Raw genomic sequence first — 17,651 nt, 5'->3', positions numbered from 1 at the left:
ACTCTCCTGTGGTGATTGATACTCACTTTAGTGTGGGCTCAGTACTTCAGGACAACCCTGCTGGGCAAGATTTGCTGAGAGCAGGCTTTATTCGATTCCAGAGTGTCAGGTGTGTCCTTATGCGTGTATCTGTCCAAAATACAGTAGTAAAATAAAGCCTGCATCCCCTTCTGTAACCCACCTTGATTGCTTTGGGCTGCAGTCAGTGTCAGGGCAGTTGTAGCTACCTATGTTAAGAAACTTTTTGACTGACCAGTATAATAGTAACCTTACTCTAGTATAATCACCTTTGGCTTCTGCCCGTCACAAGCCATTGCTGGTCTGATTGGATTGGTTTGCTATTTTGATTACCTGGACCATCCCTGTTTTCCCCTCACAAGCTTATTTATAATGTTTGTGGCTAATCTTTATTTTGGGATAGGCTGTCAGCCATCTAGCAGTTGTCTGGTTCTGCCATACAATTCTGCTTCATGGTCCTACTTATTTGTTGATAATGCCCTCTGTGCTTTTCTTGAGTTTGTTGGGCCCAAAATTAAAAAGGCCATGTAGTCTGTTCTGACTCACATTCTCCAGGGAAGGGTGGGGGGGTGGTCCTTTGGTTTTCCAGGTGCCCTAGTGTTTTTTAGTAGCTCCCTTAAAAGAAATAAACAGGTAGGTTTTTTGTTGTTGTTTTTAGTAATTTTGGGGTGCCTGTCTGGTTCAGTAGAGTATGAGATTCTTGATCCCCATGGGCTCAAACTGACAACCCTGAGATCAAAGAGTTACATGTTCTGACAGAGCCAGCCAGGCACCCCAAAATAGGTAGGTCTTTAAGAAACTCTGAAACAAAGTTTTTGGAGCCATGATACAGCCAGTCCCCTCTGTCTTTAATAGCTAAGTACCACAAGTGACACAGCCGGCTGCCAAATGTATAAGGCTTACAGATTCTTTCTCTCTAAGCTCAGGCGGGGGCAAATAAGTTCATTTAAACACAGTGCCAAATTGCCATAGTGTAGTGTAATTGGAGATTCAGAACCTAAATTAGAGAGGCATTGTAACCTAATGGTTAAGAGCACAGACTAGCCAGACTTCTGGATGTGAATCCAGTGATCATGGACAAGTCACTTAACCTGTCTATGCCTTAGTTTCCACCGTTTTAAAATGGTTGTATTAACAGGGGCACCTGGCTGGCTCAGTTGGAAGAGCACATGACTCTTGATCTCAGGGTTGTGAGTTTGAGCTCCATGCTGGGTGTGGATATTACTAAAAAAAAATAAAGAGGCATCTGGGTGGCTTGGTTGGTTATCTGTTTTTTGGCTCAGGTCATGATCTTGGGGTCCTGGAATTGAGCCTCGAATCAGGCTCCCTGCCCAGTGAGGAGTCCGTTTCTCTCTCTGCCCCTCCTCCTACTTGTACTCTCTCTCCCAAATAAAATCTTTTTTTTTTTTTAACTTTATTTATTTTTTTTTAAGACTACCTATTTCTTTGACAGAGGTCACAAGTAGGCAGAGAAGCAGGCAGTGGGTTGGGGGGAGAGCAGGCTCCCCCACTGAGCAGAGAGCCTGATGTGGGGCTCGATCCCAGGACCCTGAGATTATGACCTGAGGCGAAAACAGAGGGTTAACCAGAGGGTTAACCTGAACCACCCAGGCACCCCTAAAATCTTTTTTAAAAAATTATTGAAAAAATGAAATTTAAAAATAAAATGGCGGTAATAACAGTGTCTGTCTCAGGATTCTGTAGTTAATTAAGCACTTAACGAGAGTGTCTGGTACATAGAAAGTTCTGTTTAAGTGATTTTTTTTTTTTTTAAGATTCATTTATTTTTGTATTTGACAGATCACAAGTAGGCAGAGAGATGGGGGGAAGCAGGCTTCCCACCGAGCAGAGAGCCCGATGCGCGGGACTCGATCCCAGGACCCTGGGATCACTACCTGAGCCACCCAGGTGCCCCTAAGTGATTATTTTTACAAGAAAGCTATGTTGTAGGCTTAGCTTTCGTTTTGTTGGAACTACTCTTTTTTTTAATTTTTTTTTTTTTAAGATTTTATTTATTTGGGGTGCCTGGGTGGCTCAGTGGGTTAAAGCCACTGCCTTCGGCTCAGGTCATGATCGAGCCCCACATCGGGCTCTCTGCTCAGCAGGGAGCCTGCTTCCTCCTCTCTCTCTGCCTGCCTCTCTGCCTGTCAAATAAATAAATAAAATCTTTAAAAAAAAAAAAAAGATTTTATTTATTTATTTGACAGAGATCACAAGTAGGCAGACAGGCAGGCGGGGGTGGGGAAGCAGGTATCCTGCTGAGCAGAGAACCCGATGTGGGGCTCGATCCCAGGACCCTGAGATCATGAACTGAGCCAAAGGCAGGGGCTTGGGGCGCCTGGGTGGCTCAGTGGGTTAAAGCCTCTGCCTTCGGCTCTGGTCATGATCCCAGGGTCCTGCTCAGCAGGGAGCCTGGTTCCTCCTCTCTCTCTGCCTGCCTCTCTTCCTACTTGTAATCTCTGCCTGTCAAATAAAATAAATAAAATCTTTAAAAAAAAAAAAAAAAAAAAAGGCAGGGGCTTAACCCACTGAGCCACCCAGGCGCCCTGTTGGAACTTTTCTTGATTTTTTAGGGAAACTGCACATTAAAACTACTTAGCTGTTTAACTGGAGAGTCAGGCATCTGCATTACAGGTAGAGATGGAAAGTTTGAGAGCTTCAGCTATTCCATTTTGAAGCACTTTGGACAGATCATCCCATCACGCCCATGTGGCATAGTTTTAGGGTAATGGAAGTCATCCTGTTACGATTTTAGGGATTTTTATGTTATCACTACTGAAACAAGGCAGCATATATGAGAGGAAGTTTCCTGGTTTTGTGTAGTATTTCTCAACCTATTTCATGTCATAAAGTGTTGTGGGCTTTTGGGTTCTATTTTGTTTTTAGCATATTGGAGTACACAGATGGGGCTACCTGTGGCTAGAGTTTATGGCTGAGTTTAGGGCTGAAGTTGACTCATTTCCTGCATAGACACCCAGAAAGCTAAAGGGTCAATATGTCAGCATACTTGTAACCTTTTAGTGACCCACACCAGTTGGAAAGTTCTACTCTCATTATGAAATGGTTAAGGAATTGCACTCAAAATCTGTATATTGATGTTCTACACAGTGTACCTTTCCCTTAAAGATAGTCAAATAAGTCACAAAAACAGAAGCTGAGTAGTTTTGTTTTTCTTTGGTTAAAGTATAAAAATACTGTGATTTTTTTTTTTTTTAAACCCTCTTACAAAAGATAGTCTTAACACACATCCTACCTTTACTAGGAGTAATTCTTCAGACTTTGGTGCATGCAGATCCAGTTTGTATATTTTCTGGAGTGTCTTCTGGAACTGGAGGCTGCGTTTTCGACCTTGAAGAAAATCCTTTGAAGACTGGGCAGATAGGAATGTATTTCAGAAAGGCAATTCTTTTTACAATGTTCATCCCAATGGGGAAGTCATAGCTCTTGAGGCTGGTGGACATCTCACTGTTGGCATGGGCCCCAGCTTTCCATTGTATCAGACCTCGCTCTTCTGGGCTCCCTGAAATGGAACAGTGAGGTTGTCAGGGTCAGCAGCCCTCCACTACCTCCGCTCCATACCTCCATAACTTAGTCCTGAGACAGATTTCTGGAATCCATTGTCTTCATTCTCAAGTATTTTCTGGGACTGGAAGGTTACTGAATCCATGATTTCTCAGTTCTTAACTTGGCCAGAACTCTAGGAAACCCTAAAGGTAATACTGATTCTAATTAGTATCTATTGTGTATCCGTAGTGTGCCAGGCTCTGTGCTAAGTGCTTCAGTTTCATCATCTCATTTCTTCAGAACATAACTGTGGAAGGTATATAGGCACTACTATACATATTTTTATGAAGAAACAGGCAGAAAGGTTATTTGGCAACTTAACATCTCTAGTATGGGGCTAGTATGTGCTAAGCTGATGAGGACCAATAGTGCCCAGCCTGCTTTGGGGTCAAGGAGGGCTATTGAGAAACACTATAATCAGTATTAATATTCAATATCCATATTTGGAAAATAAACTCATTTTTATAATACAAACCTCAGAGTCAAGCCAAGAAAATCTTTGTTGGTAGTATGGATACACAAATGATTATTTACATCTAGGGGAATGCTCCCTCAGGAGGTAGGGGAGGGGTGCCTGAGGTCTCAGGTTTTCACAAGAGGGCTGGGGTGGAAGAAGAATGATGCAGTGTAAATCTAGAGGAAGGGGGGTTCTACTAGCCCCACTAGCATTTGCTGAACTAATTTGCTCTTCTAAGTTTGGGCTATAGATGGGGAAGGAGCAAATGCAAAGCGGCCCATCAGCAAAATGCCATCACATAGCAGAAAGTATGTGATTCCATAATTAAGGAATTCTGATTTAGCCAGACCTGGGTGTGAATTCAGGTTGCGTGACCTTAGGCAAGTGATTTGACCACTCGGGGCTTCAGATTTCATCAATGCACATTGAAGGACTACTGAGGATTATGTAGCACAACATGTATAATGATCCTTGCAAGAGATGGTTGCTGATAGGCAATTGGGTTGAAGGATGGGGATGTGAGGAGCTCAGGCAGTCTGAGGCTGTTAACATCTGGATAGCTTAATCCAGCTATCCAGATCACAAGCCCCTTTGTATACAGCTGTCCACCTGAGGCCTTCCATCTCCCCATATTCCTTGGGCATTGAGGCTGCCACTTCTTTACCTCTGGTCTGCAGCCTGGCTTTCTCTCAATGGGGAGGGGCAGGTACCTCCCATTAGTCCTTGGGGTAGCTGCTACCAAGAGTTACCACATCATCTGATGCTAAAATCCCTAAAAGGGCCATGGCACCTAGGCCCTTCCTGCCCATGCTTCAACCCTGCAGCTGTGTTTAGGCCAGTAAGTGGTAGGGGATGGAGGACCATCATCCTGCTGCTCCCATGCCTCATCTCCCTGGACTGATGATGCAGTCTTGAACCTCTGCCTCCACAGCTTTCTCTGGTCTTCCGGGTCCCCTGAAACCCTTCTACAGAGGCAGTATGGTGCAGTGGCTGGGACACAAGCCATAGACTGCATCCAGTGGACTTTGTTAGAATCTCAGATTTGCGACCTTTTAAATCTGCAAACATTGTGAATGTTGGTGAGTCACTTAACATCTGTGATTCTGTTTCCTTGCGAAATGGTGTTGATAGTTTCTGCCTAACAGGATGGTTTTTGAGAATGAAGCGAGACATAGTTTCATGCCTGACCCATAGTAAATGTTTGGTAAATGTTAACTATGCTTGTTACTCATTAGAACACGGAAAATTCATTACTTATTAATACAATTGGTGGCATTTGGTTTTTATATTTTACAGGACATCTAAACATTGGCCGGAAGGTTCTCAGGGGCCCACGCTAAGTATCCTTCCTCCACAATCCCTGTGAAAACCCTGATACCAAAGAGAATGTTTGGGGCTCTCCTAGTAGTCAGGCGTGATGGGTTGCTGGCATATTTGGAGTGGGTTTTGGCACTGAGATTGATGTTTCATTTGTATCTGGCCTAATGGAAGAAAGCAAAGGCTCCCAAAGGCACCCTTCCCCTGGTGGCTATCAAGAAATGGAGAGGATGGGGCGCCTGGGTGGCTTAGTGGGTTAAAGCCTCTGCCTTCGGCTCAGGTCATGATCCCAGGACCCTGGGATCGAGTCCTGCATCGGGCTCTCTGCTCAGCAGGGAGCCTGCTTCCTCCTCTCTCTCTGTCTGACACTCTGCCTACTTGTGATCTCTGTCAAATAAATAAATAAAATCTCTAAAAAAAAGAAAGAAAGAAAGAAATGGAGAGGAAACAACTCACAGGGCTGGGGAATGACTCCCCTAGACCCACCCTCTTCAAGACCTGTAGAGCATGTCTGTGCCTCTGTCCAGCCAGTGGTTTCTTCAGCCCAAGTGGCCCTGCTTCTCCTTGCAGGGCCCTCATTGCCTGGGTCCTGGCCACACTTGTAGTTGTGGGGCCATCTGCTGGAGTGCAGATGAGCCCAGCCTAGTCTTCTGTGTCCCTCCCAGGGCTGACCCATACCTGGCACTGTGTTGTCCAGTATGAAAGCGAGGCACCCACCCACGAACATCTCTGTGGTCAGCAGCACAGTCAGAATCTGGTCCACTTCAGGAATGCCTGTGGAATAGGCCAAGGGCCAGTGGGCATCTTGGCTTCTGGGGACAGAGCTCAGGGACTTTGCTCCCAGTTGTGCAGCTTGTTGACTTCTTTGAGCAGGCATGGAGATGAAAGGGTACAAATCCCAACGTTCACACCTATAATCCCAGGTTTGTTGTCTTGGGACAGATCATTTAACTTCTCTGAGCCTCACTTTCCTCCTCTGTTAGGTGGAGAGGACAGTAGTATCTGTCTTGAGGAACTGTTGTACATATTAAATGAGCACAGGTAAAGCTCCATGCCTGTCCATAGAAAGTGTCTCAGTAAAGGACACCTGCTCATTTACTTCTCAGCTTCTGCTTCACATCCAGGGTTGGGCAGGATTTGTGGCTCTGTCGCAGGGTGCCTTTGAGGGAAAGACCCATGCCCAGAGCCCACTACACCTCCCCCACCCCCAGACATTCTGACTAGTGGGGGTACCTGTGTTTATGGTGCCAGGGTTGGACTCCAGGTAATTGGGCAGCGTGAGCCCAAAGAACATAGAAAATCCGAGCACGAACAGGTTGCGGGAGGAGTTCATGTCCACAAACTGCAAGTTGGATAGCCCCACAGCCGTAATCATGCCTGAGGGCGCAGGATAACTGCTGGAGCTGCCCCACAAGCAGGGTGGGCTCCTCCACCGCGGAGCGCCTCCCACCCTCACCCACTGGCTACACACCACTCACCAAAAAGGGTGCAGAACATACCCCCCAGTATGGGGTCAGGGAGTGAAGCAAAAAGGGCGGTGAACTTGCCAACTGTGCCCAGGACGAGCATGATTCCCGCACCGTACTGCACCACACGCCGGCTGCCTACCTGCATGGGAGCCGGGGGTAGGGTTAGGCCCTGGAATGGACCTGGGTGGCTGAGCTTGCAGAGGGAAGGCAGGCAGGACCTGTCACAAAAGCGAGCACGAAAGGGCCCCAGGCTCATTGTGGGGTTGGATGGTTCATAGGTCGGGTGGGGCTGCAGTACAAGGAATGACGGGGGCACTTTGTGTGGCTCTGGCTTGAGGCACCTTGGTAATCCCCAGAACACCAATGTTGGGGCTGGACGACGTGGACCCATTGCCTGTGCCCAGCAGCCCTGCGATAATGCAGCAGATGCCTTCGGTGAAGATACCCCTGTAAGGAAAGGGCGAGTTGGGGGCTTGGTCCAGCCTGCCCTGGCTTGTGTCCTCCCCTCGCCCTGAGCAGCCTGCATGCCTTCTTGGGGACAGTACAAGCTGCAACTATCTGTAGTACTCCCCACTATAGGCCAGAAGTAGGTCTGGGAGCCAAGAGCCCACATCCAAGCACTAGTCCCAGTGCCCTAGCACTTACTCCCTTAGGCAACTCTGGGCTTCTGTTTCCTCGTCTGTAAAATGGGGATAATAAGGGTACCTGTCTCAGAATAGTTAGTAGACTGCATAGGAAAATGCACATGAAGGGCCAGCCACGTTGAAGATTGTCAAATAGTTTCCCTTAGGCTTCAGTACCTCAGTGACTCAAAGCACTCTGAATGATGAGAGCATCCCCATTTCGTAAGTATGGAGAACAAGATCTTGAAAGTATTAGTACTTGACGAAGTCCACACTTTTGGGTCTCCACCATGTCCCTCCATTTGCTTCCCGAGTGGCCCCTGAGAAGATCAGATGTGGGAGAGGGCAGGTGGCCATACCTGTTGATGGCATGTACAGGAGGGGGTGGGGCACCCGCCAGGCGGGCACAAGCATAATAATCTCCGATGGACTCGATGATGCCTGCCAGTGTGGCACTGAACATTCCCAGGACAGCAGCCGCAGTCACTGTGGGCAGGCCCCACTGACCTGGATCAGGAGGAGATAGGAGCGGGGGATGCAGTGCCACTGGGTGGGCCAGGGAGGGGACTGGGCAGTATGTAGGGGGTTATGAGGGGGTGAAGGGACCTCGAGCTGGGGTGGGGGCTAGAGTCCTAAGAGCTCATTTGGGATCCCTCAGAGTCGTGAAGCTGGAGTGAAGCTTTGAGGAAAACACTCTGGCACACTAGAAATGTGCACCTAATGCTCATTATGTTGTCAGTTGGATTGGTGTCATCCGGGGCCCCTTAGATGGTCTCAGCTGGAGGCAGAGGGGGCCAGATGGGGTGGCTCACAGGGGTAGGGAATGCGGATCCAGGGTGCAATAGCCATGATGTCCCCTCGTGCATCTGTCCGTGCCTGGAAGCCGTAAGCTGTGGGGTCTGAGGGCAGCACGTTTGTCAGGGTCAGGATGTAGCAGAGCAGCCACACGGTCATGATGGCCAGCACAATCTGAAGTGGGGTGGGGTGAGAGGAGCACTGAGGGTCTGGGAGGTCTTGGTCCAGGGGTAACCAGCCCCTACCTCAACCCTAGCCTCTGCCCTTGCCCTAGCTCAGGCCTGGGCCCCCATCCCTGCTCTGGCCCCTGACTGGGGACCTCGTCTGTGCTCTGGCTCTAGCTCCTTTGCTGTCCTGGACCTGCCTCCCAACCTTTGACCCGGACACAAGTCCAGCCCCTGCCCTAGTCCCAGCCCCAAGCCGCCTGTCATCTCCTCACTCACTGGAAACATCTTGAAGATCTGGATGCGGAAGAGAGTCAGGCCCTTGCCCCAGCGATAGATAGGCAGCAGGAAGGTGAGGTTACGCAGGTACTGGGAGAAGAGGATGATCAGGAGAATGGAACTGGGGGCAGAAGCACAAAGGAAAGATGGCTGGTAGGCTGGGCTAGGGACAGGACGTGAAGGGGGTGAAAGGGCTAAGGCTGGACAAGGATCAGGCCTGGTGTCTGCTCACCAAGCTGAGATGCCCCAGTGGGAACCAGCTCTGTCACCAGCAGCTTGGAAGACAGACAGGCCAATGAGGGAGACAGTGGGGGTGACCGTGAGAGGTCCTATGTAGCTGAGCAGGGCCCCAGGCAGCCCCATCAGCCCGATCACCACCTCCACCGTGCTGGACACCATGATTGCACCCTGGACCTAGAAAAGCAAAGACCAGCTATAACATAGAGGCTATCACCTCTACATTATAAAAAAAAGAAAGCTCCTGGACCACCACCTTGAATCCTCCAAATCAGCAGTGGCTCCTCTCCCATCTAGCCCCCTCCTCAGGTCCAGGTCTCTTCTACCCCAGGTGTAAACCCACCTCTCGTATCCGTGGGTGCCAGATATGAGAGGTATTCAGGGGAAGACTCCAGTTACCGTAGATATCCTCTGGGAGCAGAGACAGGAACACACACATGGCCAGGGAACAGAGAGAGAAAGAGAAGGTGCTGCCATGAATGCACCTCAGTGCTCCTGGGCCTCTCCTTTCCAACACAGCCCCCAGAAGTGTGCCCACCTTCCGGGGGGCATTTCCATCTCTCCAGGGCCAGGATGGCTTTGGCTGGGACCAGAAATGCAAAGGCGCTGGCCTGGAACAACGGCAGCCTGGACAGAGAGGCAAGAGCGGCAGGGATGGGGTCAGGGGTGGGCAAGGACACAGAGACAGGAGAGATGGGGAAAGAGTGGTGCCAAGAGGAGGAGACAGAATCACACCCAGAAGCAGAGACACAGATGGACAAGGGACAGGGCAGACCTGAGAGAAGTCACTGCAGCCCCAGGCAGGACTATTAATTCTGGGGGCCCAAGGAAGAAAACAAATGGGAGTCCCTGGTCCACAAGCTTCCTTCCCCCTTTCCTTCTCAGCATTCTGCACTGTGAGGAGCCACGTGCAAGGAAGTAGACAGCTCAGCTCTTGCGCCCAAGTTCCACTCACAAACTTCCTCTGTCCTCCCACCACACAACCATCTTTTGGCCACCCAGGCCTTGAGCTGTGCGCTCGGGGACAGGGGGCCCCCAGGAGGATGGGCTGTTGAAGAGGCCTACAAAGAACCTAAAAGCTGGGAGTGGGTGGTCCTCAGTACCAAAGTAGGTGATGAGGGAGAGCCCAGCTAAGGGTACATTCCTTTAAACCCACCAACTCTTTGCCTTTGGGGAGCTTAGGGCCCCAAGGTAGGATCCCAGCTGCCTCGCTCTAAGGGTGGCTTGGGAGTAGGAGGAGCAGGTGGGGGCACTTAGCAGCTTTCTCGCCCCCCCACCCCGCCCCCAAAAGAGCCCTCAAGAGAAACCACCTGTTCCTGCTGTGTGTGTTTTCACAGTGGGGTGTGGGGCGGGGGCAGGGCAGCTCACCGGATTCCCAGTGTGGTCTGGATGAGGGTGGTGATGCCCACGCAGGTGAAGATCGTCCCGATGAGCTGGCTGACCATGTGCTGGTCCCGGCCCACACACAGCGCCTCCGCCAGGAGGAAGGGCACAGCAATGGTGCCACTGAAGCATGTCAAGTAATGCTAGGTGCAGGGAGAGTGCGTGAGGCAGCTCCCTGGGAACCAGGGAGACCCCAGAGATCCTCACACCTGCCTCAGGGGGCCTGAACCCACACTGCCCCTGGCAAGGTGCTCACCCGGGCCTAAGACTCATACAATGATTCCCAGAGAGCTACCGTTCACCTCTCTCTTTGGGGTACTAATTCACCCTCAAATATTCCTGTGGCTTCTGTGGAGTGGGTCCTCTCCCCTGTGACTGACATTCTGCCTGTCAGGTGACACATATTCCCAGGGAAGATCTCTCAGGCCCCATCAGAAACCCCTTCCCCATGCCAGCTTGGGACTGTCACAGCTGTTGACCTTAAGTTTCTCTTTCTGTTACCCAAGATAAACTTGTCCAGGAAGCGGGCTGGGATCCTGGGGAACATGCAGAATGGGAGTGGGGAGGCCCTGTGGGGAAACCCACCTGGAAGCCCAGCAGAATACACAGGTACCAGGGTGGCACATCCTCGATCTTGTACAACATGTCAAACTTGGGCTCTCTGGGCAGGGACTCCGTGAGATCCCTCTCGGAGTTCCCTGCAGAGCCCAGGGACTCATGCTAGGGCAGCAGAGAGAAGTAATTCAGGGTGGAGTGACAGGGGCCAGCCAGGTTCATGCTGCCCCAGAATCAATCAGATGGCCTGAGCGGCCTGTCAGATGCTCAGTAGGGCGTTTGAGCCCCACCCTCCCTCATGGTTCATCCACCCAGCTGTCTCTCAGCCTGACTACCCCTGGCTCCCTCCTCACATTCCTTTGTGCAGGGATAAGTCCTCTGTGCTGGCTCCTGGAGTCCTTGGGACCAGAGCATTCCAGCCAAGGGGATGGGCCCCTAAGTCCGCAGGCCCCAACAGTCAAAAGGAGAGGGGGCAAGAGGGCTGAAGTCCGTGAACAGGTCCCACCCTTGCCACTGGAAGGTCTTTGGGGTTGCCCTGGGTGTGGGGTGGGTGGTCCCTGCTGGCCCTCAAGCTGGAGTCAGCCCGTCCCAAAGCTGATGACTCCTACACCTTCACTGCACCCCCCCACCCCATCCCCCAACTACTACTTTCAGCTTGGGATAGTCACTCTCAATCAAGTTCATCAGAACCTGTGTCTCTGCCTTCCCCGGAAGGCATGAGCCTGCCCTCTAGCCCCCACCCAACCCTGCCCCCACCCAGCTCCCACCCGTTCCCCAGCACCTGTGTCTGGCCCTCCAGGTTCTCCTGGGCCCTCATCTTTGGGGCACAGCTGTGAGCAGTTCCTGAGAAAAAGAGGGGATGGTTTTACAAAGGCCAAGGAGGACTTTAGTCCACACATCAGACATTGTTCGAAGTAAATCTGTAACCAGATTCCCAGCTCTGATTGCGAAAGGCAGACCTGAGCAGAGATAAAGTATTAACTCCAGCCCTAGTGGTAAAGGCCACCCAAGCCTCGGTCACATTTCTCTCCTGAGCATGCGCCCTTCCCTGCCAGCGCCTGAGCCTGGGTGTGGGACCTGTTGTTTCCAAGAGGGGGCCAGGGTGCAGATGAGGAGCGGACAGTTCACCAAGCCCCAGGTGACAGGGAAGAGAATGGTCGTAACCTTAATAAGTCACACTCTGAATGAGACTCTTCCCCACTTTTTAATAACAAGTTAATGATTATCATCATCAAAATCACGTTTCTTGGGGCGCCTGGGTGGCTCAGTGGGTTAAAGCCTCTGCCTTCGGCTCAGGTCATGATCTCAGGGTCCTGGGATTGAGCCCCACATCGAGCTCTCTGCTCAGCAGAGAGCCTGCTTCCCCCTCTCTGCCTGCCTCTCTGCCTGCCTCTCTGCCTACTTGTGATCTCTCTCTGTCAAATAAATAAAATATTAAAAAAAAAAAATCTCGTTTCTTAATGATGAATGATTGCCTGCCAAATGTATTCCCGGGTTGAACTCCAGGCACTGGCGACATTAACCTCTTTAACTGCTGAGGAAACAGATCTCAGAGATGTGATCTGACCGAGGTCACGTAAGTAGCAAGACTTTAGAACATCATTCCTAAAACTCAGGTTAACCTGAACTCCTGAGTTCATGCTATAAATCAGCCATTGGATTCAGTAAAGGGCTGCCTTTCCCATATATATGGCCACATACCCCTCAGTGTCACAGAGGCACAAAACAGATGGGCCACTGGAGGAGAAGCTGCCCAGGGTGGCCCAGCCTTGTCTGTTCCCTGTGTCAGGACGATTCCCTCCCCGCCCTCCCAAGTCAGGACTGGCTGCCTAACCTACAGGACCCAGTGCAAAAAGAAAATTTGGGGCCCCCATTCAAAAAGTACTACGAATTTTATTTTTTTTTTAGTATTATGAATTTTGATACAGCAGAGTATTAAACCAAATCAAACCAAACCTGTCTAAGCACTGGGCCCCATGTGAGTGCCTGTCCCACAGCCACTGAAGCCTGCCCTGGACTCAGCCTGTCTTGTCCTTCTGGCAGGCCCACTGGCCTGGCCATGAGGGCTGGAGCTGGCTGAAGGGACTTGGGGAGGGTCTGAGGAGCTGGAGCTCCTTAGCTGGTGAGGATTGGGCCTAAGTTTCCTGGTTCTGCTCCCCACTGTGCTGCCCCAGGTCCCGCCCCCCAGGCCCACCTACTTCTGGGTTGTTGCGCCCACGGCCAGGCCCTGCTCCATAGGCCCTCAGGCAGCCGGGCTCTCCAGCTGGGCAGCAGCTTCATGCTACAGCTGTGGATCCGTCCGCCTGTCCAGCCTCCAACTCTTCCCCTAGCTCCTGCTGCCTAGCGTCTGCTTAGCTCCTGCTCTGCTTCCTTGGTTCCTGCTCCCAGCTGTCCCAAAGTTGTCTGACCAGTTCGAAGCTTTGAAACTGCTCCTTAGCATTTCCTCTCCACCTCTCTCCACCCCAGTACTCCCCAGGGGGCTGTGGAGGCAGAGCCCCACCCCTTACACTTAAGAGCACAGTCCCATGGACATTCAATTCAACTGAAGCCCCATGCCATCCACATAGAGACGAGGCAGCTACACTGCACATGGTTTCAGATACACAAACAAATGGACCACAGCACCCAGACTGACCTACAGAGTGTGTCTAAATCCCTCCATATAACACAGAGTCACACTGGTCCGTGTCACAGGCTCCCATCTCCACACCGGATACTACTGACAGCTCAGTGGGCTCCTTGGGCCCTGGCTCTCTTCCTGATGACAAGAGGTTCTCTCCTGGGGTGAAGGTCAGGGAGGCGGGGCCTCCAGCAGAGAGGGAGCAGGTAATGGAATGAAGGAGGCCAGGCTGCCCTACAGCTCACAGACATTGGAGGGGTTAGGGCCTGCCTGGAGCACCCCTATTTCTCTAGCAATGATCTGCCTCTACCCCAGAATCTGAATCCCCTCTCAGCCCTGCCACTACTCAGGCTAGGACTTGGCCCGAGTGCCTCTTTTCTTTTTTCTTTGAGAGAGAGAGAGAGCTCACACATTCGCAAGTTTTGGGGGAGGAAGAGGGAGACGGAGGGGGAGAGAATCTTAAGCAGACTCCAACCTCAGCGCCGAGTCTGTCTTGGGGCTCAATCTCACAACCCCGAGATCATGACCTGAGCCTAGATCAAGAGTCGGGTGCTTAACTGACGGAGCCACCCAGGCTCCCCCGCTTTCATTTTCTAAGCCTCAGTTTCAGTGTCTGTCAGCTGAGGATTAGAGTGTCTGCTCTGTCCACCTGCCAGGGCTTCAGCAGATCAGGGAGACAATAAGGAAGCGACAAGTTACAGCGTGGCCTGCCCACAGCTTCCCATTCTCCGGCAGGGCCCAGGTGGGGCGCTTTCCTCCATTGCTAAGGAAAGGTCCCAGGTCAAAAGAATTTCTGGGGAGAGCAGAACTGAGAGCCAAGATACTGAATCTAGCTCCTTTCAGGAACCCTGCCATGCCCAGTCCCAGGCAGACACCTAGGGCCTAACCCTGCCAGCTGGGGAATTGAGCGGCTGCTGGGAATAGACCCAGTTAGACTAGTGTTCAGGGAGGGGCCCAGAGAGCATGTAGTGGCTGAGTAGGCATGTCTACAAGGTAGCCTTGGTTTTTCTTTTCTTTCTTTTTTTTTTTTTTTTTTTTTTTTATTTGACAGAGAGATATATTACAAGTAGATGGAGAGGCAGGCAGAGAGAGAGAGAGGGAAGCAGGCTCCCCGCTGAGCAGAGAGCCCGATGCGGGACTCGATCCCAGGACCCTGAGATCATGACCTGAGCCGAAGGCAGCGGCTTAACCCACTGAGCCACCCAGGCGCCCCTTTTCTTTTCTTTCTTGATGGATTTGGGATTTCACCATTTATGTAATTAGTCCCATATGCCTTTGACAGCTCGCTCCCATTTCCAGCCATGACACATCTCACCTACCTCTGGGAGATTGTGGGGAAGTATATTTGACCCTCTCTAGGTACAACATCAGCAGAAAAGCCAATGTCTGTCTTCCCAGCTCCACAAGCACCTTTTTTTTTTTTCTTTTAGGATTTTGTTTATTTATTCAACAGACAGAGTAGTAGTAGACAGAGACAAGTAGGCAGAGAGGCAGGCAGAGAGAGAGGGGGAAGCAGGCTCCCTGCTGAGCAGAGAGCCCGATGCAGGACTCGATCTCAGGACCCTGGGATGATGACCTGAGCTGAAGGTAGAGGCTTCAACCTGCTGAGCCACCCAGGCACCACCCCCAACAAGCATCTGTTGCAGAGAGAAGAAATCAAGACATCAAGGTCACTGGGTTTTATTAGAGTCCAGAGGGGAAGGCCTTTCCCCACCCCACCCCCGACACACACACATGGCCCCCGTGTCCTGAAGCTGGAAGAGGGAGGGGCCATGGCAGCACAGAAAAGCATGGCCTTCCTGCCCTCCAAGGCAGCCTGCTGAAAAGAGTGGGGCAGATCTAGAGGATGCCCCAGCTGTCTTCAGGGGCTGACCAGGAAGGGGAAGGAGTCAGACTAGAGCTCTGTCCTTGTGATAGTCGCCTCTTCCGAGCAGGCCCCTCCGGGTCCTCCACACAGCAATGTCTCCAGAGCCCCTCGGCCTTGTTGGTGGGCTTCATAGATCTGGTCTTCTCCAAACTCCCCCAGGTAGTGCAAACATGTCGTGGAGAGCCTAGGGAAGCCCGACAGGAGCCTCAGACCCTGCCTGCCCCTCAGGGGGATGATCAAGGCTCCAAGGTCTCCATCCTACCCCCACACTCCTATCATTACCTGGTGGGCCAGGGGCCCCCTGTGATCATCACACTGATGGTTGGCTCTGGGCCCTTGCTGAGTCCTGGGCCTGCGAGACGTTTCACCTGGTTCACTTCTCGGATCCCATAGCTGGAAGCAGCCGGAAGGAGAGGGATACAGTGTTAGTGGAGCCCTGCCAGCAAGGGATACAACTCCACATGAAGCTGGGCACATGGGACATTTGCTGAATTCAGAGCCCAGATTCTGATCCTCCCTGAGGGAAAACTGAGAACCAGAGAAAGTCCCTGGCGCAAGGTCCCACAGCAACATTGTCCCCTGGCCACGTAGCATTCTACTTGCCTTCAGCTCCAGACCTCAGACTTCATCCCAGCCAGCCCCCTACCCTGGACTTTATAAAGCCTTAGTGGAGTGTGTGTCTGGTGTGAATGGGAGAGTGGGAACCTCTACCCATCAGCTCTACCCCTAGAGGAGGATGGTAGGGGCCAGATTCTTGACTCACCCCTGCCAGGTCTGGGTGCAGCTCTGGTCCAGGACGTCTGTGTATACAGACTCGCTCAGCTCCTGCCGCTGCCCCCCTGAGTCTGGGGTGTGAAGCTTGGCCTCTGCCTTTGCCAAATAATGCCACATCTAGAACAAGGAGGGGCTGAGAGCCAAGGCTCCAGGATTGCTCAATGGTGGGGGAGGGTCAGACAGGAGCTTGTGTCTCCAGGAGAGAGTGAGGTGGCAAGGGAGAGTTTTGGCTCCTCCCCTAGATTCTGAAAGTTGGGACTGGGTCTGCTAAAGCAGGACCCACTTCCCTGAGATGGGGTGGGTGGGTAAGAAATGCTGCGGTGGGAAGTTAGGCCTAAGCGCTGGGGCTCCTTCCAGGGCACACCTGCCCATCCGTCATGCTATTTTAAACCGTAAGAACAAGGAAAGGGAAAAAAAAAACCAAGCCAGAAAACCAGACACCAGTCTTCAATGTCACGTGTACTCATAGGCTTCCCTCCCCAACAGAGGTATTCAGGCATGCTTGATGGGTTTCTTTCTGAACTCAAGACATACTCATGCATGTATTCATGCGCTCAAACCATGTGCACACGTGTACAAACACACACGTGCTCTCCAGTCAGGGAAGGGGTCTAGACCCAAGATAAGCCCGGAAAGGGAGGAGTCAGAGAGGACAAGCGAGTGACTCCTGGGGTCTCAAGATACTGGGGGATGTCCCAGATTATTTGCTCTCCGTTGGGCTGAGAGATAGGTAAACTGAGGCATGGAGATTTGGGTGACGTGCAGTTGGCAATGTCATGGAAAGCTGAGCCAACTCAGGGCCCAGGGTAGGGGTTTGGAAATCAAAGGCCAGTGGTAGGATCAGAGGTAGATGGAGGGGCCTGGCTTCAGGAGGGACCTGGACAGGGGCCAGGGAACTGCAGGGGATAGGTACTCACCTGGTAGACCACTGCCCTGCAGGCATCACAGCGCAGGTGAGCAGGCATGTGAGCTGAGTACTTCTCCTCATCGTCTAGCTGTGGGGCCGTGGCTGTGAGTGAGGCCCTGTCCCCAAAGCCCCCTGGGATGGCCCAGGCTCCCAGCAGCAGTAACAGCGGCAGAGACAGCGTCATGGTCAGCGGAGCTGGCTCAGTGAGCCTGGGCTGCGGTTGGGGCGCAGGTGTGTGTGTGCCTGTGTGCAGTGGGGGCCACCCCGGAAAGCCTAACCCAGACCAATGAGGAACCAACACCTCACCCTTCCCGCCTCTTCCTTCCCCCAGGGCCCTAGAGATGCCACGTGTACACCTCCTCTACTGGGATCCCCGCGGCCACCAAGTCAGCTCCACTTTCCGGTGACATAAGGAGGGCAGCTGGGCCTGGGCCAGGACGCATGGGGAGTGACCCCTCCCATGTCCTGGGATCTGGCCACTCGGTGGGCGCTGTACTGAGTACCCAGGGGAGAGGTGGTGTGTTAGTGTCAATTTCATGAGCACATGGAGGCTCAGAGAGAAGTGATGAACCCAAGATCACACAGCTTAGAAGGGCCATACTGAAGTTAGAACCTGAGCCTG

The 17,651-nt window shown here is 51.9% G+C and overlaps 2 protein-coding genes across 3 annotated transcripts; both read right to left on the bottom strand.

Annotated features, from left to right (window-relative positions):
- Positions 1-41: 41 nt before the first annotated feature.
- Positions 42-13,604, bottom strand: SLC23A1 (solute carrier family 23 member 1). 2 transcript variants are annotated; one of them, XM_044226423.1, is made up of 16 exons: positions 13,497-13,604; positions 11,643-11,704; positions 10,892-11,026; positions 10,292-10,449; positions 9,462-9,550; positions 9,267-9,334; positions 8,919-9,100; positions 8,687-8,807; positions 8,261-8,417; positions 7,808-7,955; positions 7,167-7,272; positions 6,835-6,964; positions 6,590-6,733; positions 6,035-6,130; positions 3,272-3,538; positions 42-129 (listed from the first exon to the last, which is right to left on the bottom strand). In XM_044226423.1, the coding sequence occupies exons 2-15, from the start codon at positions 11,676-11,678 to the stop codon at positions 3,291-3,293; spliced, it is 1,818 nt and encodes a 605-aa protein (XP_044082358.1). In that variant the 5' UTR covers positions 11,679-11,704; positions 13,497-13,604; the 3' UTR covers positions 42-129; positions 3,272-3,290. The 2 variants fall into 2 exon arrangements, with proteins under 2 accessions (XP_044082358.1, XP_044082354.1); XM_044226419.1 differs by lacking the exon at positions 13,497-13,604 and adding an exon at positions 13,060-13,248.
- Positions 13,605-15,145: 1,541 nt separating this feature from the next.
- On the bottom strand, positions 15,146-17,242 carry MZB1 (marginal zone B and B1 cell specific protein). The gene is made up of 4 exons (XM_044240801.1): positions 17,040-17,242; positions 16,112-16,239; positions 15,631-15,741; positions 15,146-15,532 (listed from the first exon to the last, which is right to left on the bottom strand). The coding sequence occupies exons 1-4, from the start codon at positions 17,211-17,213 to the stop codon at positions 15,376-15,378; spliced, it is 570 nt and encodes a 189-aa protein (XP_044096736.1). The 5' UTR covers positions 17,214-17,242; the 3' UTR covers positions 15,146-15,375.
- Positions 17,243-17,651: the final 409 nt, after the last annotated feature.

Source organism: Neovison vison, chromosome 1 (genome assembly GCF_020171115.1).
Source record: "Neovison vison isolate M4711 chromosome 1, ASM_NN_V1, whole genome shotgun sequence".
In the NCBI taxonomy this organism is placed as follows: domain Eukaryota; kingdom Metazoa; phylum Chordata; class Mammalia; order Carnivora; family Mustelidae; genus Neogale; species Neogale vison.
Note: the sequence above shows the minus strand (reverse complement) of the source record. Positions and strands in the feature narration are given on the sequence as shown.